Source organism: Hydractinia symbiolongicarpus, chromosome 6 (assembly GCF_029227915.1).
Source record: "Hydractinia symbiolongicarpus strain clone_291-10 chromosome 6, HSymV2.1, whole genome shotgun sequence".
Classification (NCBI taxonomy): domain Eukaryota; kingdom Metazoa; phylum Cnidaria; class Hydrozoa; order Anthoathecata; family Hydractiniidae; genus Hydractinia; species Hydractinia symbiolongicarpus.
In genome coordinates this window covers 24,304,376-24,329,851 of record NC_079880.1, presented here as the reverse complement: position 1 = coordinate 24,329,851, position 25,476 = coordinate 24,304,376, and the positions used below count along the sequence as shown (strand labels likewise).

The following is a 25,476-nucleotide window of genomic DNA, read 5'->3' as shown; positions in this document are numbered from 1 at the left end:
CAATCGAAACAAAAGAAGCCCTCTGGGTCTGATGGCAAACTAGTAAGTTATGTTTATAAAAAATAAATAAATTCTTTGACTGGCACAAAGCCTTCTGATATGGTCGATCTACGCTTCTTCTTTTCTCAACAAGCCTCCAACTTCGTCCCGGGACCAACGAAACAAGTTTACATCAACCTCGTTCTCAGGGGACTTTATAGCGGCCACTCCGCAATAACGGCTCATGAACCCTTTAATGACCCGGTCTTTAAACGCTTACGGTAGCATCGGTCAGTGGTTTCAAAGGGGGTATCCTGTTCAATGATAGTGATCAAAATGTAATACTGCACGTACACGTACTGCAGCCTGTTTTATTTCAATAAAATTTTATTTGTATTCCATGTAAGCCGACCGACATGCAACTGATGTAAAAACAAATCTTTCACAGTTGCGTCTTGTAAATCACATCTTTTTACTTCGCTTCTTGTTGATACGGGAGTTTTTGTTATTTTTGTAAAATGATAAAAACTCAAGTCAAAGATCTCAAGTAATAAGAAGTTTGTAAATCATTACACAGTTTGTAAAAACACTTGCAGTTAAAACCTGCATGTTTTGTAGGTTACTCCGTCATAAAAACAGTTACAAGAAAATTCTCGTGAGTGTGACTACAACACGGATTCTTTTTTAATGATGTGCGCAGTAAAGTCACGTGACTTAATGCAATACTTTCTACGGTCAACAGGGGTCGATTGGACAAAGTGCATGAATGACACGTGTAAAGCAAACAATCTGTTCACTCAAAACAATTTAAAACATTGAACTCTACAAATACTTTTGTGTTATGAAATATTTTATAGAAAAAGGTATTGAGGAGACCTTTACTAAATAAAACTCCTGACATTTTCGAATTTTCTGCTCTACTTTTTCGAACAGTTATGGCTGGTGAACTAGCTGACTGCTCAAAGTAGAAAAAAAAACAAAAACAACGGATGAAAATGCAAAACATTGAACAAAAATATATCAGTTATTAAAGTCATTGGTTATGAAACATGTTGGCTAAAAACTAACATTGAAAAAAACGTGATATCAAAATAAAAAGCTTATGCATTACGGAAGGTTAGTGGAAAATTTAAAATTTCTGATATTTTCACAAAACGGCCAAATTGTCTTGACATTTTGCGATTATTTTTAATATTACTTACAATTTCCTGACAGATTGGACACACTGATATATGATAAAATCTTCGCGGCTTGCGTCTAATACTCGCAAATTAAGTGCCCTTAAAAATATTTGGTGAAAACTTAATTTTTCGAAATAGATAAGAAAGCGAAATTTGCGAATACATTTTCCCGCTAAAATTAGAATACTTAAAACAAGATCGACTAAGGTATGCAAATACAACTTGCGAGATGCTGTTCTTACGAAGTTGATGTTTATGAATAAATCAACCAAGCACAGACACAAGAACGACAACAACAAACATCGTAAAAAGCATATGAGAAGAGATAAAACATAATATAAAAACTACAAAATTTGTAAAAAAAATAAAAAATAAAAAAAACAATGATAATAATAAATAAATAAATTTACCAAGTACCTTCTGTTATTCCAAATTGCAGCAAAAAAGAGAAAGTAAAATGTATTTATAAAAAACTCTTCCATTTTCTCGGAATTTTAAACAATTTATTATTAATATCTCATTAAATTTCCCTTGACAACATCTTTCACTTTTACCCCTGAATTTAGGGAAATAAAACAAAATATGCTGACCAAAGCACATTTCACATGAAAAATGGGACTAGCAATGCAAGAGGAAAAACAAGTTCTCCTTTTTTGTGACGTTTCAATTTAAAAAATTCATATTGTGCATTTATGGTGAAATTTTACCTCTAAATAATTTTCTCCACCTGGATAGACGTACACCTTCTTTGAGTAAATCAATATATATCTTTTGTATAACTTTTGGTCCCTCGACTGTGCGTGAACAGTCTATATTCTGTATATTCTTTCCTGCAAGCCAAATGAGTAAAAATATAACCTTTTATCTACCCAAAATTAAGCGCAGGTGTCTAATAATCCGTCAAAAGAAATTGATGAGTAGTGGCTCTTGTATGAGTGAATCAAAACATTTCCATAATTGTATTTTCTCCCCTCTCAATCGATAAATTGAACGCATGCTTTTTACCCGCGTTAATACTGCACTGATCTTAATTAAGACGCCGCGACATTACGTGGAGCAGTTACCAAATCTGGCATGTACTGTAAAATTGTTCACAAAATGAGATCTCGCCCAATTGAACGGTTTCACATACACACAGCAAAAATACCTTACCAAAAAAACAAAACAAAAAGTAAATTTAACAACAAAACAACGTTTATATATACGTATAAATAACAAAAAAATATAGAACAAAATAGAACGTAATAATACCGATAGCAATGGTTATTTCTGCAGAAGTAACTAGCCAATAAGAACGGAGGAAACAAAGCTCCACATTACTAAATTTCTGCAGAAAAAACGGATAATTTAGGGGAACATTTCAAGCCGCAAATTTAAAACACAAAAGTTACCCGGATGAAATCAATCGCAAAAAATTGCAGGGTCAACCTTTCATTGTCCAGTTAGGTACGTGGTTAATAAACGAAACAAGAAGCGAAAATAAACGCAAGGTTTTGAGGTTGCAGTAAAATAAATCGGTTCTTTCATTTTAAACTTAGAATAACTTTTGAAAGAAATGTATTAATTTACAGAAACCCAAGGTTTCTTTTTACTTTTTTAGCGATGCATGTCCTGGAAGCATAAAAATAGAACGGTAACTTTATGTATAAACAGATCCAATCTTTGTTACAAATACTTATTGGGGTGCATGTTGTATATCTATCTATATAACAATAACTATATTTCATTTATTACTCATAAGAACTGTTCAGCTTAGACGAGTTGGATAAGAATTTACTGTAGCTATATCAAGACTATAGGTAGCTTCTGAAACAACCTCCGACAATATAAAAGCCCATCTCAAATTCTAATCAAGTATTTATTTAACTTGCTCATCCAAACTGACCTACTCCAACGTCCTGTACTTTTTCCTACTTATCGAGACGGGATCTTTATACAGGACAGGATTCATAGCAATTTTTGAATGCAGCAAGGGTAACCCGTCAAATATTTCAATTAACTCGCCAAAACATCTCTCTTTTGTTTCTAAAAGTTGTTGAGGTGTAAACACAGTTTGTAGGCGCGCTTTCAAATGCGCGCCATCTTTAAACTGCGAAGAATGCGCAACTTTAATTGGTGGTTGGTTCGTGTGTTTGCTGATTAAAAAATTCATGGCGAGCGATTCGCATGTTTTTTCACGTTCGACAAGCTCGTGTAAACCTGGTCGAGGCTTCATAGTGTAAAGATAGCTGTAATATCTAAATAAAAAAGGTGCGATTGATAGAATTTCACATGGTTGATATTTAAATTCAAAATTATTGGACATCACATTCTATAATACACCTTTCCCGAATTAGTTTTCTTTAATGTACCGCTGCCATTTTTTAACTTTTTCAAACGAAATGAATGCGATTTTTGAAATCCTCACCTGAAAGTTGATAAATGTCAAATCATGGGATTCATACAGCAAACAAACATTCTGTTACAACAGGTGTTTTAATTTTGTCCTAATTGAAACCGAGGCTTATTAGTACAAATAGAAAATTAAGAAAAAATTGACCGTCACATTAATACCATTTTTTTTTTTTGCAAAAAAACATAGGTCAGAAAAACCCATAATATCGATGGCATTACAGTTTTCTGCCTCGGCAAAAAAGACATTCCACATAAAGGCGTGAGGAAAGACATAAATGTTTAAAATTCTCCCTGTGTATAGCTTGATGATAACGTTCATAGACACACTTGTACATAGTTAAGATCATTTTCTCATAATCGGCGAGACTGCAAAACAAACTTTCACGTTTCTGATAATCTCTTTATCATCTGGCTGAATGGAGTTTCAGTTGTAAATGCTTAACCGACCTACGATAATAATCTCGTTCTTTTATCTTTTCGACCTCGCACTTGTGTTTTATTTGATGTAGCGAGTAAATAAAAACTCGCCTTCCCACTACAACATTAAAATCAATTCAGAAAAAATAGCACATTCCGTCAAAAAATCAAAACAAAACAAAACACATGAATGAATTCTCAAGTTTATTCACAACTTTTCGTTTTTTTATTTTTTACGTGTTTTTATTCCCACGTGATTCCATGGATACGAAACTTAAAATCAATTTCTTACGATGTTCTCTAACTAGCAATAATTATCGAGGTTTAGATCCTAATCACGTGCAACACACAAAACGTTATCAAAAAACCTCATCTTTATATATGACGTTGGAAAGGTTGAAAGTTCACATAAAAAGCCAAGTCTTCTGGACTGGCGGAGTTAAAAAGAATATAGTGTCAGAAGGTGAATATTAAGTGCTGTATTTTCTTCTATTGACCAGCTCTTTTATCTTCAAGCTCTTAATCGCTTAAGAAGACGAACCATTTAGCTTCCCACCCTGTTTATGCTTTAAATAAAATATTTTAAGCGACTCTCTTTAACAAACACTAAAGGCGGTTAATAGAACTTTAATTATCCATTAATGCCTGCTATCAACTGTATAGGGCGGTTAATAGGGGTACAATTATTTTATAAATCCTGTTATCAACTGAACAGGGCGGTTAATATGGGTCAACTGTATTTTCTTCTCATCTCAATTGCTTGTAACAACATTTTGACATTGTTTTGATGACTGCGCATGTGAAACACAGCACAATTTACTTTTTTTCTAATTTTCCACCACCTTTGACGTCAACAGTCATCTTATTATGAGTGACGTAAGTAAATATAATTCCATTGACAAGCTGTCTTTTAGAAACAACTCATGGTCTAATAAGCCTCCCTTCGTTTCTTGTTGAAAAAAATAACAGAAAAAGCAGACAAAATTTTACTTATCGAGACTGACAAAAAGTCTTTTAAATTTGGTTATTTAGAAACACTAGTTCAGGAAGTAAACGCATTTAAAAGCAATTGTTACTTTTTGAAAAAATAACGGTTTCACGGTACCACCTGCAGCTTAATAATTTCCATATACTCACATCCATCCATTAAAGACGCTGCTACGAAAAACAATAAGTGTTAAAAACTACCGACCGAACATACTTGTGAAAGATGGCGCATGTTGTTCGAATCATTGAGAATTGATTTATTTGTTTCGACGTATACCTCCACCGTGGTGCTTCTTGTGACGCGTCCATGTAATGAGACTCGGGGGAGAAACCAACTAACCGTGATGGGTTAGAATACCAAACAGAGAAGACAAAGTCAATCTAAAAACATAATAACAAATGTTTTAAATCGTTAGTCTAGGAACAAACTGAACAATTTTATTGTAAAACGTGAGCTGGGCGTGGTTAAAATAAAACGAAACATTTATTCAAAGTTGTGCCTTGATACAACAGGGTTAAATGATTGGTGACCTGTTGCATAGTGTTTGGTTGCTTCTACATAGTTTCTAATAAAACAATAACATAGCCTTCCCATTCCAGGACCTTTCAGGGCAAACGACAGATCCCAGCATTTGCTAGGATATTCAACATGCACTATTCAAACTCCAAAGAAAATAATATTCCTTGTATTTCGCCACATGATGCTAAATGGATTTCAATATTACTTTCCTTCAATTCAACAACATGCTTATCAAAATTCAGAACAAACTGCATCAAAAGACAATAATTTTTATCTCCACACTGAGATGAAATAGATCTACCCCAGTTGTGTTAATGACAACATCTTCAAAACACAACATCAGATGGATCAGACCTACCTCGGATATGGTACTGACAACATCTTTAACAAACAAAAACACAACATCAGATGGATCAGACCTACCCCGAATGTGTTAATGACAACATCTTCAACAAACATAAACACAACATCAGATGAATTAGACCTACCTCGGATATGGTACTGACAACATCTTTAACAAACAAAAACACAACATCAGATGGATCAGACCTACCTCGAATGTGTTAATGACAACATCTTCAACAAACATAAACACAGCATCAGATGGATTAGACCTACCTCGGATGTGTTAATGACAACATCTTCATCAAACATAAACACAGCATCAGTGTTAACCAAATCTTTTTTTAACAAACCAATACTGATGAATCTGGCATTCATCGTCTAGAAATTAAAATATACTATCGACAGTTAGCACAAAGAACCTGCAGTTGCTTAGCAATATATTCAGGATTTTTAAATTTAGATTCCCGAAAAACTATTCTCTTTTTTCCTGTATAAATTTTACTTTTATGGTTATGAAAATACATTATTTTCAGCCACTGGACCGGTCTAGATCAAACGCATGATCCTTTCACTATAGTTACTCCTGCTAATAAAATTATTATATTGACACTTAAAATAAGAACAATTACAGACGTCAAAAGAAGAATTGGGCCAGATTGTAAGGAAACTACTAATTTATTCGAAAAAATTTGACAGTGCTTGCTTGATTGTTTTTTAAACCATTTCACAATTGGAAATAGTTTTTCAAAACGGACAATAAACTCACAAAAATTTCACATGTTTTTTACTTTAATACATTACTACTTCAACAATTTTAAACAATCACTTTTTTCTTGAAAGATATTGGAATGCAACAAAACTAAGAAACATTTGATAAGTATTCATTTTAGACATTCAAAGCTTTTTACGTATGTTATGCGGCATTCATATAGATGTAAAATTACACTTCAATCTATAATAGATTCAGAAATGGAGAAGTATAAAAGAAAAATCCAAAAATAGTTAAAGATTAAGTTTGAATTTCTCCCAAAATTTTTGTTTTGTAGCATTTTTAAGCCTAGGAAGCATTACTGGTTTTTAGCCTGTAAAATGTTGCACGAATTATTAAAAATAGTAATTTATGATCTACTGAGGTGAGTGGTGGTGTGGGTGGTCTAGGTGTGCAACAACTTTAAAACACAAGCTACAGTTATTATAACAAAAAATTTTTTCAACAAATTTTGGCGTCTTTAACACAAAACTGTAATTTGAACAAACTAATATAAGAGAAAGTTTCATTCTTGTTAAAATTTTAATTGACAAAACACACAACTTTTTATATAGTTTTTGAGCTTAGATTTACTATACTATTACAGGATATTTGATTCATTTCTTTTAATTACAGCCATCAATAAGCATAGTACTGATTTCATAGAAACTAAATCCTTAATCTCTGTTACAACAACAAAGACAAAAATAATTGCCTGTGGCTATCCTCTTTTAGCCTGACCGGATAAATAATCAGATAAATAGGTTGACTAAATTTATTAACAATTATATACAACAAAAACAGTTATTACGGATTTTAAGTATGCATAGACAATTTACGCAATAATATTTATATTTTTATTATATTTATGCAGAAATAGATTATCATTGCATCAATTAAAAAATTTCACTCAAATGATTTTGATGCTTTCCACAAAAACAATAAAAAATAGCAGCAACATTAGACTCACTTTCTTTGGTGGGTGGATAACCCGTAATGTAACTTTTGTGCGAGGCCATTTTGTTTTATCTGGAATGTTTGAATTTGGCAACCATATAACTAAGATCTGAAAAAATTGTAAAAAGTTTGTAATCACACGTTGTCTTTTAACATCCACATTGTATATTACTAAACACAACAAAAAAGTCAGTTTTCTTCATTTTATTGTCCTAAACAATGTTGATCGAGGCACAAAGAAAAGCAAATATACCTGATCTAAATAATTTGAAAGGTTGATAGATTTTATCAGGTTAAATAATGGTGATGATGATCGATAGACTGGCGAAACAGCCAATATGACAGCTGTGAACTTTTTCACTGGCTTTGTATGCATAATTGAATAATATGATGGAAAGCTTAAAAGCGACTTTGAAAATCTGTAATCTATGTTCAGTGCTCCAGGGGAAGTATTCCAAACTAAATAAGATTGCTGCATGTGAGATGTGATTCTTCGGCGTAAGACCTATAACAAAAAATATATGTTATACTGTAACTTATCCTAATTTTGTATATGGAAAAAAATTAACAAAGCTTGCAACACTAAAACAAATTATTGCACACTGTGAAGTAACATATAGGTCAAACTTTTTTCCAAGATTGTCATTTCGCACATTCTTAGTACAAGATGGGTATATAATATGAGATAAGTTAAGCATGGTATTTAAACAAATAGACAAGATGTGCCATGTCTGGATATAGAGTGGTGTATGCTTCATGGAAATTTCTGAGGATCTGTGATTCCAGAATACCCTAGCTCAAAATATTATATAGACAGCACAGAAGTTTCTTGAAAAAAATAAACTTTTAACACCAACTTTTTACCTGAAGTGTTGTATGTGTAATTTTTTCAACAGATGCAAAATATGTATGGTAGATGAACCTTGTTTGTTGTTTTTTTGCCAGGATTTCATCATCAGATATACCTCTAATGATGTCTGGTAATTGAAGTAGCATATTTTCATTAATATTTAAAGAAAATTTGGACCAATCTAAAACTTCTTCAAATGGTAATTGCCAACCATTACTTAGGAGAACAGGAATACATCCATATTGCATGGCTTCTAAAAAGCGAAAAGAACCAAGACGGCGACCTCTTGGAACCAAACAGAATGTTGAATTTGCTAGTAGGTCAACATAGTCATATCTAAAATCATATTATCATTATTTTTATTATTATTAATGAACTATTAAAGTGTAGCGGACAAAAATAAAAAAAGATTTCTTTGAGTTCTCATTTCAAAGTATAATAATTTTTTTATTGTTGTATAGGTCCAGCTAGTACTTATATAACAAATAACTTAATGGACTGAAACTTGGTGTACGATATTTGCAAACAATAACTTGATGCAATAACTTGTGTTGTATTATATAATCCATTTGGTTTGTTCTTGGATCTTCAACACAAATTTTGAATATATAGTTACAACATATATATACCTATCGTAATTTGTGTTATCCTCATCACAACGATCATCTTTATATTTCTCCCAACCTTTTCCATGTCTGCAAGTTGTTAATAAAACTATATCTTTATTATTATTTATTACATGTAACATATTTCGACTCCTACTCCCAATACCATACAAATATCGTTTTCCTTTGAACGCTAGAAGATATTTCCTTTTTACAGGAAATATATCCACATTTTTTTCTAAGCTATTGTGTTGATTGGTTTTATTAATAAAATTTATTATTCGTTGTGGATGATTTTGTGGTAATAGAAGAAAACTGATATCAAAATGTTGTCGTGTGGTCTCTTGGGAAAAAGATGACTTTGCAATCATAGCATGTCCAATATCGAATGATAATTCATCTGTATAATTAGGCCATGTACCAGAAAATAAGTTAAATATAAGATGGTTTTTTCCACCATTCCAATACTCTAATTTGGAAATCTTTTTGTTTATATGTTTAACAAAGTTTTGACTGAGAATGTCCCGATCTAGTGTGTCCAATGACAGTATAAATATACAAGCTTTTGTGGGATCATTAGTATAATATTGACTTGATTTAATACTCTGTAATATCTTAATATACATAGGGGAAATAAATTCATTTTCTAAGAGAGGATATACATAAACATAAAATCCAGAAAGACATTTGTCAAAATTAAAACACTCTTTCAAAGTTTCACATTTCTTTTGTGTATATTTTAGGTTAGGTTCTTTTTTAAAATCTTGAAATTGTAAATAGTAATCTCTTTGCTGTATGTGGTTATTGATTCGTAATATAGTTGTTTTGGATATATAATCTTGAGTTCTTCTGCCATATTTTCTAACGCTTAAACTTTCCTTCTTCCAAAGTTCCAGCTTCAGAATGAAGAATAAAAATGCAAATACAAATGATATTACTACACCAACGGCTATGGCTCTTGGATACACATTTCGTTTACGATAAGGGGGCATTTAGCTCACCAATAACATTTAAATTCATGAAAAAGTGTGCAACTCACTTTACGAACAATCTTGTTTTCCTTCTCTCAAAACACCGCCATTATGCCCCAAGCCAATACAGTCTCGTTCTGGGGGTATTTATTTCGATTTCGATTTCGCAACAATGCCGTTTGGCAGTATAGAAAAGTAGGACCCATGACCCCAACACCACGGATTTGTTTATTTTTTCGTTTGTGTGGCGATCGGTTTATTTTATCAACAAACGGTTTATAAACAATGCAGTCTATATTTTTTAAAAAGTAAGTGCTTTTTAAAAAACAACAAATTTAACATTTTTGCTATAGATTTCTGATAAAGCATTCTGTACCACTTTACAATCGAATGGAGTATATACTACGGAATCGGTAATGATGACAAAACGAACCCCCGAATTACTGACAGACCGGCACCAAAAATGTCTCCAGAAGTGGCAGACACGAAGCGAGTTAGAACACGTGTGCAGATTATCCTCACAATCCGATAATTACTTAACGTGCATTTGCTTAAAAATTGATGGATTGAGATATGTAAGAAATATTATTTTACCAGGAAATAGGTAGTAAACACCGTCAGACGCCGGGTGAAGCTCCTATAGAAGAAATCCCTCTTTGACCAACGTGGAATTAGCACGACGTACTTAGCACTGTTTACTGACAAAAAAAACATCGCGCACAAACTTTATTATACATCGCGCACATTACTTTATTATACGTCGCAGCTCCTAGCGTTTATAGAGTATAGCAATGCTTTTGAGTTTAAGAGAGAAAGACTGTTTCATTCTTTTGGGACGTCAGATTAAGGCAAGCGCTTCTAAGTTCTCAACATTGTGCAATATTTAGTAGCGCTTTTTTGCCCTTACTTTCGTTTCAAAGGAAGTGTCCCCTATAGAAAGGCGTCCTCTTTGTAGAGGTTTTCTCAAGTTGGCTTAAACTGCTTCAAAACCAGTTCTGTGGTATTAGGGTACAGTGAAAATTGTTTTAAACGGCAGAGCCCAACGACAATAATAAAATTATGTTACCTTTGATTTGTCTTGGCGCAAGGTAATTTGAATTTAAGGTATTGTCTATCTGACTCATTGTTCCACTATAGAGAGGTCATTTTTAGGTGATGTAAATTCAAACTTGTAATGCGCTATAAACTATATGCCACAAAGAGGCTTTTTATGAGAGTTTCTCCTTGATTTCATCTATTCCTGAGAAAATTCTTGTAGAGGGATGTACCCTATAAGGAATTTTCAATACATTGTTAAAAGCAAACCCTCCTTATAGTGTCAACGTTAATTACAGAATTTCTAAAAAAATTCCGCGGCGAAAGCTACAATCTGGAGCAGTGGTCATCAGTGCAATTTGAAAGGAAAAGAAAATCTTTATCACAGCCTTTGCAAAAGTATTGCTAGTAACATAGTAATACCTTAGAAGAGAAGGGTACTGAATATGTTAGGACAAAGATAAATATCTCGATATATAAAGCCTTCATAGAGGAAGGTTAAAACGCATTAATTGGTCATGTTTGCTGATAAGGGAAATCGCTAAGATACACTTAGCGACAAGTTGAACGAAGGACGAAAAGAATGAACTGCAATTGCAAAAAAGGAAAAACGAAAAAAGTGGAGGACAAAGCTAAATATGTCATTCCAACTTGACGTTAGAACATGCATTCACTGTACTTCTCCAGCAATTTACACATGTTAAGTTCTAGGCTTGAAAAAAGTCGTGTGGGAAGCAGATGTTTCTTCGCGTAAAAGGGTTTATCGGCCCATCATTTCCAAGGCAACTGAAGGTAAATACCAAATTTAAACGAACTGAAAAGTCACATAAGAATTATTTTAATCAATTATATTATAGGAACAACGTACATATCTAAAATATATATGTATATGTAAACTTGCATATGACCTTTCCTAATTTCTTTCCCAGAGCTCTTTGAAATTAAAACCTTCAAAAAGTCTGGGTCGAGAATGAACCTTCCGAAGTTTTAGGATTACCGTCAGTAACGGCGATTATACGTGATATCTTATACAGAAAAAATTTAAAGGAAAAAAAAAGGAAAAAAATGAACAGGAAGATAAGAAACACTGGTTCCAAAATAAAACACTGGTTCCAAAATAATTGTCAAAGATAAGAAACACAAGGACTTGCTCATTATAACAGACGATGGTTCCAGTGGGACGTGGAACCGCGACCTTTGTTTACTGTCCATCTTCTTTGCAGCACAGGGGAAGCTGGTGTGCAGGATTACCTACACAAATACATTTGAATTGAAGAAACTTTTAGCAGTGTTCTTTTGTATTTTTGCTTTTCTGTTTCCTTTTTGCGGAAAGAAATTTGTAATTTTAAAATGTGCCGATATGTTCATACACTCATAGCGGTGGCAGATCTATAAAAAGAGCAATATTTTGAAAAAAAAAAGAAGAAACTTTTGCCGTCGGTACAAAAGACGACTACTTTGCTTCTACCATTATTCTACTGTCTAAAACAATGTGTCTACTTTATAACATAATTTGTTAAATAAAGGATATTTAAAAAATTGTTAACTGGGGGTTGTATTAACGAATTGCAAATTATTCCGCACTTTTGCAATCCATTACCTGTTCCCGAAGAAAAAAAACTCGCCTTGTAGTAAATGTTCCACATGTCAATAATTTTCTAAAACTAGTCGGTGGCCCGTGGAAAATCCACGGCTTCGCCCGTTTTTTTATACATTGCGTGCCTCTCACTACTTGCGGTACCATTTTGCGTGACAGACAGAGAGACGTATACGGGTAGATTTAGAAAACTGCATCAACACAATTAGATATTTTTTTTATCTCACGACATTTGGTCCGAATGGCTCATTACAAGTATTCATGTGGATGACCATAAGTTCGTGGACTCTCGCCAATCGGGTCACTAGTTTTCTCATTTTGTTGTTTCTATTTGGATTAGAAAAAGCAAGTTTTACAAAATTAATAAAACGTTTAACTAGAAAATGAAGATGAAAACGTAACATCACTTGGACTATGAAAATCTCTGCCGCAAAAAATCTTTAGGTTGCAAATTTGCCAAATGTTGAAAAACAATCCTTTCCAAGTCAGGTTTAATGGTAATGTAGAGAATTTTGAGCTAACAAAAACAGGTTAGTAGTTGTGATTTAAAATCGATAGAAGTTTCGGTATCTATGAAAAATATCAATATATATGCATCACACACTTATTTTCACGCTAAGGTACTTATGATAGCGGGGAGATTATTTCAATTAGCGTAGTAAGAGAAATTTCAATTAGTGTTGTTTGAGAGGTCCTCTCACACAAATTTATAGTTTCATTGAGTCACGCTGAAGTTGGTATGAAATCTATATAAAAAAGAGTGACTTATGAGGTCGTTAATTTTGCTAGCGGCAAAAGCGAATACAGTGGGTAGAATGTCTGAAGGTTGTTTCTCAAGGTAAACTTACGCCCCAAAAAATGAGCTCTACCTACTGTGGACGTTTACAAGTGAAACCAGTTCTTTTTGCAATATGTAATCGAACATCTCGAGAATTATTGAAGTAGACAGCAGAAAACTTTGTTTGCACAAATTAGAGAACAATTGAGTTATAGATAATTAATTAAGTGCATTCAGAATGAAAATAATTGGTCATTTTATGATTGATTGACTCGCAGGTTTTAAAGTTTTTACGGAGTGAATGCTTTTACATCAAACTGGCATGATACATACCATCACCTCATCCGCCCATTTCTTTGAAAGATATCTACGAATTTACCAACCTCCAGGAGTGTTACTTGTTTTTTTTGTAAACTTAGGCGCATTCTTGGATGTTGTTAGCGACAGAATAAAATAGTTGGGCATTTTTTTGTTAGATCATTATTCTTCAATTACGGTTCATGGAAATGTGGCCTTCCGAAATTTGAATCACTCGCCTTACTGATAGATTTCCAATGATAATGCTCGAACACTCGCTACAAGGGCACGGGTATTTTGAGGCAATGGTTGGGGCGTTGAAGTTGTTATTCTCTGTATGAGCATGCTTTCTCCAGTAGTTTTGCACTTTTTGAATGAGAGAGACAATAATTTACCCCACAGTTTCGCTTGAAACTTCTCCTTTAACGAATACCTTTAAGACCCGAATTAAGTTTCCGCAATAGACAAGTGCCTCATACGTAAAGGATTTTGTTTCAAGCACCTTTGCGAGGTGATACAAATTTTTGTATTTTTGGCCGTGAAAATGTTATAAAATTAAACGGTCTTAAGCAAAAATGAACAAACTACTTACAAGGATCCTTTTATATGATCCACTTTCGGGTGTCTCCGCTGTCAGTTGTTGAGGGTATTATAAAACGACATCTTAAAACAGAGAAGTTTTCACAGCAAGAAACTAAAGTTAAAAGCAGTAAATTAACTACATGTTCCTCAAACTATTTATGCAAAGCAAACCATTTCTGAGTACGGCTTAGCATGGCACATGGTTCAAATAGGCGACACAATTCTTAAATTCCAATACTCTGAACCCCTTCAACGTTTACATCCATAGCTCATACTGGTACTTCGACATGTCCTTTCACGTCGTTAAAGAAACATTTAAACATTAAAAGATAAAGAAACCAGTCTGATTTGTAGCTACTTCGCGTATTAGCATATGAAAGAAGCTCAAAACGTACTTGATACAACTGTATTTGATATGGGACGGCCAAAACAAATTGTCTATATAAAAACTTTCCTAAAACCAAATAATTATTTTTATACAGATATAAGGAACTTTAAGTTTTGAAACTCAAAATTCAGTAAAAGAATTGGTCTATCTATTTTAACCTTTACAAGTAATAAGTAAATTAAATAAAAGGCTGATGTAAATAAAGGACAAAAAGATAAAAAAACGAAACAAATCGTGAAGAATTATCAAAGATTATGCATTCAAAATTCGTCTAGCCAATAACAGATTAAATCCTGCTGTTAAGGATTGTCTCCAGTTTGTAGATAACATATATATACGATCAACTTGTTTTGTAACAGACAATGTTTTCGAAAATTCAATTTAAATATTTTATCTAGAAAAGTAGATTTGAGGAACGACTCAAAACTGTGAATTTATCTACAAGCCGTCCTGTTTTTCGCATTTGGATCAACAGCAATAGCGTAAATAGCGTTAAGGAGGGTCACATAACATGTTTGATATAAAGAACGTAATTCAAGCAACCGCGCTAGTAATTACGCAAATCCTGTTTAGTAGGGAAAAAGCAATTTTTATAACGCGTGGTAACAATACACAGTACCCGTCGTGTAATACGAGCACTATAGACACATCTCTGGTTAACGTCTCTGATGGAATAATATCGATTTTCGATTTTTACACAAAACATCACAAATCAAATTCTGAGTATATATATGTGGTCGATAAACGACATAAAAATATTTTGGACGCATTTGGTGGACTAAATAGAAACATAATTACACTGGATGTACTAAAGGTAAGTAACGAAAGTTTAAATTGTTTTATGTAATGTTTACATGAAAATTCTTACAATTTAATAGTAAAATGAATAACTGTATGCCCTACACCTTACTGCAACTTTTTCAATATTCATTGGGATGTATTTAATGTTGTCGATATCTTCAAATTCCCTTTGAAATTATAAAGTTCCTGTTTTTGTCACCAACAGCATTCAAATTATTGAGTATGACGAGGACTTGTAGTAAGATCAACGTTGTAAGGACTGCATCAGCATAGTTATGCTCCAGAAATATCACTTAAATTCTTTAGCTAAACACAAATACTCCCTGTATTTGTGTTTAGCTATTTAACTTGCTGTCAGAAATTACTGGATAGCTAACTAGCTAAAGAAAATGTAAACAAACAGAATGAATGTGAAACGGCAGAAAAGTAGTTTCTGAATACTGCATTTTTGTAAAACTAGAAATATCTTAAAGTAAGAGGTTAGACAAACAGTTAAGAAACTATAATTATTATCCGTCGTCTGTCTGTCTCTGCGCAAAATGGTAACCGCAGTAGCAAGACACATAAAACGAGGTATATAAAGGACGGGCAAACTCGTGCATGTATACACAGGCCACCGATTAGTCCCTTATAAAGTCTTGTCAATTTTAGACTGTTCTACAGGGTCGTTAAAATGTTACAAATGAATCCAAATGTATTATAAATATCATGGAAAATATTGGTAACTAAACGACGAGTGGGAAATAATAAATCTTCTCAGTTATCACGGACAGATTTTAATCGACAAACAGACAATGGCTTTTATTCGAGAAGTCGAGAAATCCGCGGGACCGTACTTCTTACATTTTTGGTTATCAGATTGTGGCCGGCCGTACATATTTCGCAGATCGTTATTATATTTGACTCCCTCACAATGAGCATTAATAAATGAGCTGGTTAACATTATTTATTGTTAATGATACAAAAGCTGCAGTAGCTATGTGTGTTCGATCTCTGGCACAAAAGTACCACTTCTTCAATGGTTCTCAATGTGTTACTCTTAAAAATTCTGATCCGCAAGCGAGTAAGATATATCATAAAAATTTTAATCACGAATCAGAGACTGTACACAAATTATATAAACAATCGTATAATGGCTGTTATGAAGGTTGTGTAATGGCGACAAGAGACAAAATCTACAAATTAATGCCAGGCCTTTTTGTACATGAAAAGCTGTTTTAAAACAGAAATATTATCAAAAAGATTTTATCTTTGACAGTAAATTCGTGATCTGAATTCTTTATTTCCTAACTGTAAATTATTTATTTACTACGTAGTAGGATCCCTGAAAGAATCTATTGTCAGAAACTTTATTAAATCTTTTGCAGTTTTTTCTTTATAAACGGTCTGTTGTTAATTTTATTAAAAAGGCGGGAATAATTAAAACTTTAAGATGAAACAGACAAAAATATACAAAAGACTGTGAGTGTGTCCATGTACTTAATCAGAACATAACATTTGAATTCCATGTGGTTTAAAACAAGTCACGATAGATTGAAATGGTTATGGCATATAACGGATTTCCGTTGAGCAAAAACGCATGGCAAAATTTATTTCATCTAAAAATTAAATATTACTAAACCAATAAGTTTTTCTTAAATCAAATAATTTGTTTTAAACTAAACAAAACTTTAAATAAAAGCTTTATAAAATACAAAACATCTTTATAAAGCCTGTTTTCTAGGTGCTATTGTAGAAGTCTAGACAAAGTTTATATAAACAAGAACTTTAAAAAGGAAATGCTGCTATCACAAAAGACCCTATTTAATCCCCTAAAAATATTATTTTTTTACTTTTTCTCATGTATTTTTATCTGGCTACCATATTCCTAAAGTATTTCTTCAGACCTGCAAGCCACGAAGAATTGTGATGTTGTTGGTAAAAATTTTGGCATATGCATTTTTACAATTTTTTTTAACTTTTTTAACTTTCGACATAAATTTCAGCTGATTTTATCAAGGTAGGTGATACAATAATGATAAATAATGAAAAAAGGTCAATAATTATTGTCTTAAAAATGTAACACAATTCTGACAGTAATCATTACTGTATGGTCAGTGTAAAGAAACACTTACTTGCATCGTAGGATCAGATGTTGCGTATGCATGTTGTTTGGCCATTCGACTAATTTTTCTACCAAAACATGTTTCTGAAAAATAATTTGTGATGAAAGGTCCGTAAATAATTTTGTTCCTCAGATTTAATTGACTGGTAGCCTTGTACAGTATTTACTTCTAGTGAATTCCCGGCTAAGTTATGCCAGAGACTGTGTGAATCAAACCTTTCTGCTTAGCGTTCTGCTTCTGAGCGGCTGTTTTGCTTGGATTGCATCCGTAGCTCAAATGCAAGCTTTAAATGCACCCCCTTTACAAGATCCTTATAAATAACAGGACATTTAGGGGCTAAAAAGGAAGAAGATAAATAATAATACCTAAAATATTACATAATACATACTAGATTCTACAACTTTAACAAGATTGCATTGTTTGTGTAAAGACATCTCCATCAGCACTCGAATTTACTTTTTGTGATTATTTTAGAACTTACGTAGCTTAAGGGGAATTTTTCATGCCAAGTAAGTTGAGCAGAACTTTCCTATTCGTTTATTCTCTTTTAGGAAAAAAGCAATCAGCAGGAACATACTGCATCTTATCATACAAGGAATAGTGAGGAGTTGAAAAGCATTATGAAGGATTTTTCCATAACACGGCTGTTGATTATCGCATACAGAGATTGTAATAGCACAATTATAAGCACATTACGTTCCAACTTGAAGAAAAGTAAGCTGAAATGTACCTGTAATTCAATGTATAAGGATCAAGTACTAAGTAATTTACCACAGCTTCTTGAAGGAACTGAGATAGTGTTGCTTCTATTATCTGCACTGGATGCTAATGTAGTATTAGAGAGAATGCTGCACTATGAAATAAAAGAAGTTTTAATTCTTACAACAGGCATACCAGTACAGGTCCTTAGAGGAATGGAAATGATGTACAGCAAATTTAACTTGATTAATCTTCCAAACAGCGAGGATAATGATATAGTATTAGATACTGAAAATGTTGCAGAGTTTCTACAGGAATCTGACTTAAATAATATGTGAGTAACTGGCTACTTTGTTTACATAATTCCATAAAGTGCATCAAATAAAAAGTAGAGAAAATGCTAATATGATGTCCCCGAACCGTTTCTCATTGGTCTGAGTACAGTTATTCTAATATTTTATCATCAGAATAAGATATAAAAGAATCAGTGAATTTTAAGTTTAAACTGTAGAACAAAAACTGGTTTTGTTTTTAGATTTGAAATCTTACCAATGTTCAATACAACCTACGACGGAAAGAAAAGTTCTTACTCACGAATACCACTTCTGAAAGAGACGTGGAGGGTTGCAAGCATTCAGTATGCTCCGTATTGCATTGTGCTGCCATTTCAGCCAGTGAATGACATTTGCGTAGTTGGTGTACCATGCCTTGTTCCTGACATAACTGAAAATGATACAAAATGGAATGATGCTTGCTGCTCCGGTATGGCAGTGGATCTACTAAAGTTAATTTCTAATGAATGGAAGGTTAAGTTTGAACTTTATATAGCAGAGGATGGATTATTTGGAGGCTTCAATAATGGCACATGGGATGGAATTATCAATGAGGTTTATTCTGACAACGCAGATATTGGCATACAAGGAATTACACCAACTGCTGAAAGAAGTAAGGTTGTTGATTTTTCAGAAAGCTTTCAATACACTTATATTTCCATAATCCGGCGAACTACACTGGAAAAGTTATCGTTCATCAACTATGAGTTTTTAGAACCTCTGGATAATATTCTACTCGTGGTGATAATTATTTCCAGCATACTACTTCACATTATGTTGTTTTTATTTGAGAATGTTAGTGTCCGTCTTTTAAAGACAGGAGAACGTTTTGCATGGAGAGACGTGTTCTCATATACAACAGGTTTAATATTCCAACGCGATATTGGAGGACGAAATCCCGTTAGCAGCCATGGAAGGCTATCAGCGTTGTCTTTTGCTGTCTGCATGACTGTCATAATGTCAACGTACACCGCAAAATTAACGGCAAATGGAATCAATAACCAGGAAACGGACGACTTTTTGGGAATAATCGATCCAAAGGTATTATTATCTTCACTGTTGTTAATTTTATTGTAATTCTCTGCATGTGGGAAGAAGTCTAAGCTAACGAACACAATTTCAGGTTGCAAACCTAAATTCTGGCTTTTTACTAAACTCGAATTATCTACCTTCTCTTACATATTGACGAAATATCTCCGAACTTTTAATAGGCTTTACCATCCTTAACCAATGAATGTTGAAGTTTCTGAAAGCCAATAAAAAGTTATTTAACATATCTTCCGTTTTTTACACGGATCGGATAAAAAATTGCCAAAAATTTGCCCGAAAATCCGTTTTTTCGATTTTCGGGTAAAATCCGACAAAATCGGGAAATCGGATTAGCTACTTGTCCATATTATTCCAAATGATTCTTTTTGATAAATCAAAGTTCTGTTGCAAGCTTCAAGTTCTAAGGATAATCTTAACAGGAGTTATTATATTTTCCCTATTATAAGGATTTCATAAAGATTTTTAGGGGTAGTTTCGAGTAATGGTCAATATCAAGAGGCCTCTGAAAGGTATGGGACCTACAAATTTAGCATGCAGGTGTCTCATAGATAAATATTGAAACTCAGTAAGCATCATAGCCATATAACAAAGCACTAAGGAGTTATTAAAAAAACGTCAGAGGGGGCGGAATCCGCCCCCCCCCCCTGGACCGAATAGGGTTAAAGAGGGTTGCAGCTATTGTTATGCTTGACACATGTGAAAATTATGATGTTAACTTTTGCTTTCTTTTGTTATTACTTATTATTATTATTATCATCGTCCAATGTTACCTGTTAACATACTCATACTTGTGTTGAAGCTAGCACGGTTGTGAGCTAGCTGTTATTTTGCATTTTAATGTACTATTGCTTCTCCGTGTATGACAGGTTGGTTCATATCCTGTTGGCGAGTCTTCACTTTCAGTGCCTTAAATCTAGTTTAATACACTATTATTTTTTATCCCTTCACGAATGATTATATGCGTAATCTCGTTGATAAACAGAAGCTTTTTTTGCTTATAGATCTTAAAACCTACCGCAGCGTTCACGTTCGGAACAGTGAAAAGTACAAGTTTAGAAAGTTTCTTTCAATATCACTCTTCAAATAGGTTTCGGAGGGTCTATCACTTCATGAAACCGTATTCTGTCAGCAGTGAAGAAGAAGGTGTGAAAGCTGTACTATCAGGGTAAGAAAAATTGTTATGAAAAACATACGAGAAAATACAATAAATTTACCCGTGCAACAACAAGGGGATTTCGATTTTATAGAACAGAGCTCTATAAACAGCAAACTGAAAAGATGCAATATCAACGATATCTCTCTTTTTAGAAAACTTGATGCATTTATCACAGAAAGTGCACTTGTTTTAGCTGTTACTTCACGGGCTAAATATTGTTTCACAACACAAACATTTATTGATGATAAATACGAAAGCGAGCTGGCATTTGCTGTACAGAAGAAGTCATCAATTTAAAAAAAAATATCTTTAGCAATGTTAAAGTTTAAAGAGAACGGTGAAATTAACCGATTGACAAAACAATGGTTTTACCAACCAGAATGTCAATCGTTTGACAAAAACAACCAAACATTTGGATTGGAATATTTTGGTGGTTTAGTAGTTGTTTTTGCAGTCTCTTTGCTCGTGTGTCTTGGTATACTTGCAATTGAGCATGCTTGCAGCTGCAACATAAACAGTAAAAATGTTTCCGAAACGAACAGTGAACCTTCCGAAGATGCAAAGTTTTTAGAGACTAACGTTTAATGAAGTTTGACAAAAACAAAGTAATTTTATGGAAACATGATGTCTTAAAGTTTCAATGAGATAAAATAGAGTCATCACAAACTCTAACTTGCATGCAAATGTCTGAAACAGTCATGGTATGCAATAACATGCTAACAAAATTAAGTGTTGTCATAACCTTTTATTTAACAACCCTAGACATAAAATTTTGTAAAAATGGTTTCTTTTTTAGCTACTTCTTAAAAAAGTATCCCTTGACCAGTAATCTGCAGCCGGTATGTTATGCCTTGGAAGGTGTACAATAAATCAACGTCGAAAATGTGTTAATTGCACTTCCGATAATGTCAACCAAATGGAACAATTTGCGCAGCCTTAAAAAAGGCGAAATAACTGATGGGGTTAAAAAATTGAGAAAATAAGTCGTTAACAAAAAAAAGTTAGGAGTGCATGTCGCTACATTATGTCTGGTGTTATAGATAAAAATCTACTTGGGCACGGAAAAGTAAGAACAAAAGAAATGGCTAACTCAATTCATTAATTGAAATCGAAAGTAGACAACAATAAAAAGACACTAACTCTTATTACAACCTGCAAAATACGATTAGTACATATAAAGAATAAGTCGTCCAAGGAAAATTACTCTCGTCTTATGAAAATGGATATTTTTCTCGCATGATTTGTAGAGCCTGGTCACAAATGTAAACAAAAGGTTTTGTAAAGACATTAAAAAACAGAATAACGATATTCATTTTCATAAAAAAAGGAACAATTATCAAAAAGCAGACACGGAAACAAAAGTCTCGTTTTAGTAAATAAGACTAGCCACATGACCTAACGAAAATCTGTATACATTGAAGTGTTAAAAACAATCAGGAAAGCCAGCAAACAAAATTATATTGTGTTAGCGAAAACATAAATCTTAAGCAAAAGAAAACACATTGCAGGTTTTTAAATCCTAAAATTTACTAAGATAACTACTATAATAACAAATAAATAACTATATATCATTAGTAAGTATCTATATATCTTCCTAACAACATTTTTGCAGAATTTTCATGGGGTCTAGATAAGTAGGTTTTGGATGTACTTACCAGTAAACATCAAAAGTAAGATCTTTGAATTTAAAAAACGGAATATGTCCCGGTAATCAAACTACACCATTAATAAACACGTACACCCTGTCTTTATTTAGCTAAAGCTATAACAAAGAGAGAATTATGTTGAAGAAGAGCCAGCTTTTTTTCGCCGAAATTTTCAGGTGCTACGGTCAATGGTTGTATTAGGCAATGGTTGTGTTACAATTGACTAGCATTGGGATTTCAGAGAACTGCCGTAAATTTACCTAAAGTAGGCGAAGATTGCTCCACAGTTGGCAAGAGGTGTTTCTTGCCGAACTTACCAAATTATATGAAACCAGATAAAGCTACTACGGGCAGGTCTGATTATCAAATAGATGGAAATCGCTACCATGATATTTCAGCAAAATGTTAATTTTTGTTAAAAATCGAAAAAAAATATGGTTTTATTTTTGGGTTATGATTTCCTTTTCTAGCACCGTTGAATTTTGAATGATAAATTTATTGTAAATGGCTTTTTTAAAAAACAAAATTTTCAAGAGAAAAAAGCAGAATAAAAAAAACTACTTACATTGACTTTCTTTTAAAACTTTTAATTTATGCAAATTTACACTAACAATAAAAGTATTCAGTAAAACTTAATGAATTAAAGAATAAAAAAAGATAAAATAAACTTTTTTCTTTCGATAAAAATTATAAATTTAAAATGAAGTTTTTGTTACATTTTAAAGCAGAATTAAAGTAGACAACAGTCCAATAGCCCATAAGCAAAAAGTCTAAGCTAAACAAATATATTATACACGAGAACCATGAAATTTAATTACCCGTGACATTACCATTGTGTTTTGAAAAAGCAACAGACAGAATAAAAAGATTTGTTTATCAAGTGTGACATTTACTTGACAATTACAATATCTTTTTAATAAATAATATTTGTTTTATAATCATGCAATTACTGAAGATTTGAGTTGGGTTCATTCTAATAGGTGCGTTAAATTATATAATAAACGTTTCTACACACATAGTGTGTAAACATAGCAACTTGACTGCTGCGCTTCAATACTGCTTTATTTTCCTTCAAAGGATGGATAAGCATGCTTATCATATGGTTAGAGTTTTCCTTGCACTATGATTGGCTAAATTACACGAAGTATATGCTATATTTTTGTTTTCTATGCATGGTCGGATCCAGAGATTTTTTAAAAGTAGGCTTAAGTAATTCTAAATAAGTGAACAAGGCGTTGTATTGCTCCAGTTAAGGCTCAATCCAGAAAAAATTGGGAGGTTTGGAGGGCGTCGTGAGCCTCCCAACGTTACTGAAAGCCAATGCTGCTTTTAGAGCCCTCTAAATGCCTTAAATCGCTTTAAGGTTGTCAAAAAATGAAAACAATACAATTGTTTTTATGACAGAAAAAAACAAAGAATTGAATAAATTCTCAATGTAGGCTTCAGCCTTCTTCGCCTACAGCTGGATCCGACCCTGCTATCGAGAAGCGAGTGCAATTTTTACTTATTTTTCAATTCTACAGTGCAAATAACTGTGTTTTTGTCTCTGATTGGCTGAAATAGCGTGTAAAAAGTTGAAATGTTTTTCCTGATTGGTTAAAAACTCGCTAAGTAAAGTTATTGTTTTCTTGAAAAACAAGGGCTTGTGGGTAAAGTTGTTCCATTATTTTCTTCTAATAAAAACAAAAATTATTTTTAAGACTATGATACACTTGTATAATATCAATAAAAATATTTCATAACACAGTAATAATTTTTCTACAATATACTTATAATTTGTTATAATATCGTTATAATTTCTTTTACTTTCATATCATTTTATTCCTAATATTTCATCTAATAATAATACGAGCAATATAAATGATTGAGTATTATCCTTGTTGTGATGGATGAAGAATCGATAACATTATTTCTTAATTACTGCCTTCAAGTAATCCATATAAAAAGAAATCGGAAACGGAAGATATGGGTTAAAGATTGGTTACGTAGAAGAAGCTATCGTAGTGCATATCACAACATTCTTTCTAAAATTCGCTTCAGTGATGAACACGACTACAGAAAATATCTCCGTATTAACACAGAAGCATTTGAGGTACCCACTAATATTCTCAATCATGATAACATATCGAAAAACTATATACAACTACATGTTTGTAACTATTTTTATAGTAACTGTTAAGTTTAGTTGAGCCGAAAATAACGAAAGCTACAACACGATTTCGAAAAACTATTCTCGCAAAGGAAAGACTTGCTGTCATTGTGATTCCTCGACTCGGGTGAAACATATGAAAGTCTTATGTACCAGTACCGAAATTTGTGCTCAGAAGTTTTAGAAAATACGTTCATGAATTTACCACCTACGCGATGCAGACATGCAAGCATAAGAGCAGGTGAGATCAGGCAAGAGCTCACAAATTATTTTATGACAGCGAGACAGGTTGATTGGCGATGGAAACATGCGTTTTATATGCAAATATATTTATCGACAGGAAAACTGTAGATAAGATGTTACAAAATGAAATATAATGCATTTTAAAAACACTTTACTTCTCCTACATGCTTACAACGAAGAATCAAATTTTGGCCTTCCATACTTTGCACCGAAAGCAGCTTTTGAGCTTAAGCATATCTTTCAATTCGCCCTCTGCAACAACCTTTAATGTTTCCCAGCATTTTACGATAGCAGAATCATCACTGTCATTAAGACTTCGTTGACTTACACTACTAACTGATTTTCGCGGTACGACGTTATCATTAAAAAAGGAGTCATTAAAGAATTTCCAATTACTTTTGCACACTTCAGACGTGCCAGCGCCACCTGCTTTTGATAGCCTTTCCTTGTTCCTTTAGCAGCAGTAATACGATCTCAACGAGGTCATAGAGATATAGATAGATAGATGTGCATATTTACATAGCTAGCCTCACAAATATCAAGTGATATACTCTGTCTATTATTTCCAGGAGCGGCCATGGCTTAGATGAAGAGTCCTTGAGTATCTAATTCTCATTTGGAGCTACGCAAACCCAATCAGGACCCGCGCTTTACTAAACAACTC

General features: G+C 33.1%; 2 protein-coding genes across 2 annotated transcripts; one reads left to right on the top strand and one right to left on the bottom strand.

Annotated features, from left to right (window-relative positions):
* Positions 1 to 755: 755 nt before the first annotated feature.
* LOC130647744 (exostosin-1a-like) lies at positions 756 to 10,096 on the bottom strand. Its single transcript, XM_057453700.1, has 7 exons — positions 9,008 to 10,096; positions 8,393 to 8,714; positions 7,782 to 8,033; positions 7,542 to 7,637; positions 6,097 to 6,201; positions 5,173 to 5,339; positions 756 to 3,397 (listed from the first exon to the last, which is right to left on the bottom strand). The coding sequence occupies exons 1-7, from the start codon at positions 9,973 to 9,975 to the stop codon at positions 3,046 to 3,048; spliced, it is 2,262 nt and encodes a 753-aa protein (XP_057309683.1). The 5' UTR covers positions 9,976 to 10,096; the 3' UTR covers positions 756 to 3,045.
* Positions 10,097 to 14,426: 4,330 nt separating this feature from the next.
* Positions 14,427 to 21,588, top strand: LOC130647266 (uncharacterized). The gene is made up of 5 exons (XM_057453056.1): positions 14,427 to 15,445; positions 18,089 to 18,570; positions 18,772 to 19,609; positions 20,620 to 20,783; positions 20,927 to 21,588. Exons 1-5 carry the CDS (start codon positions 15,143 to 15,145, stop codon positions 21,069 to 21,071), a joined length of 1,932 nt encoding a protein of 643 aa, XP_057309039.1. The 5' UTR covers positions 14,427 to 15,142; the 3' UTR covers positions 21,072 to 21,588.
* Positions 21,589 to 25,476: the final 3,888 nt, after the last annotated feature.

Excerpts from the sequence above, each read along its gene's own strand:
- LOC130647744 (XM_057453700.1), bottom strand. The coding sequence starts at position 9,975 with ATGCCCCCTTATCGTAAACGAAATGTGTATCCAAGAGCCATAGCCGTT. Across the intron at positions 6,202-7,541 it reads TTATCCACCCACCAAAGAAA|ACGATGAATGCCAGATTCAT; the intron begins GTGAGTCTAATG and ends TTTAATTTCTAG. Across the intron at positions 3,398-5,172 it reads ACATGCGCCATCTTTCACAA|ATATTACAGCTATCTTTACA; the intron begins GTATGTTCGGTC and ends TTTTTTATTTAG.
- LOC130647266 (XM_057453056.1), top strand. The coding sequence starts at position 15,143 with ATGTTTGATATAAAGAACGTAATTCAAGCAACCGCGCTAGTAATTACG. Across the intron at positions 15,446-18,088 it reads TTACACTGGATGTACTAAAG|GAAAAAAGCAATCAGCAGGA; the intron begins GTAAGTAACGAA and ends ATTCTCTTTTAG. Across the intron at positions 19,610-20,619 it reads TGGGAATAATCGATCCAAAG|ATCTTAAAACCTACCGCAGC; the intron begins GTATTATTATCT and ends TTTTGCTTATAG.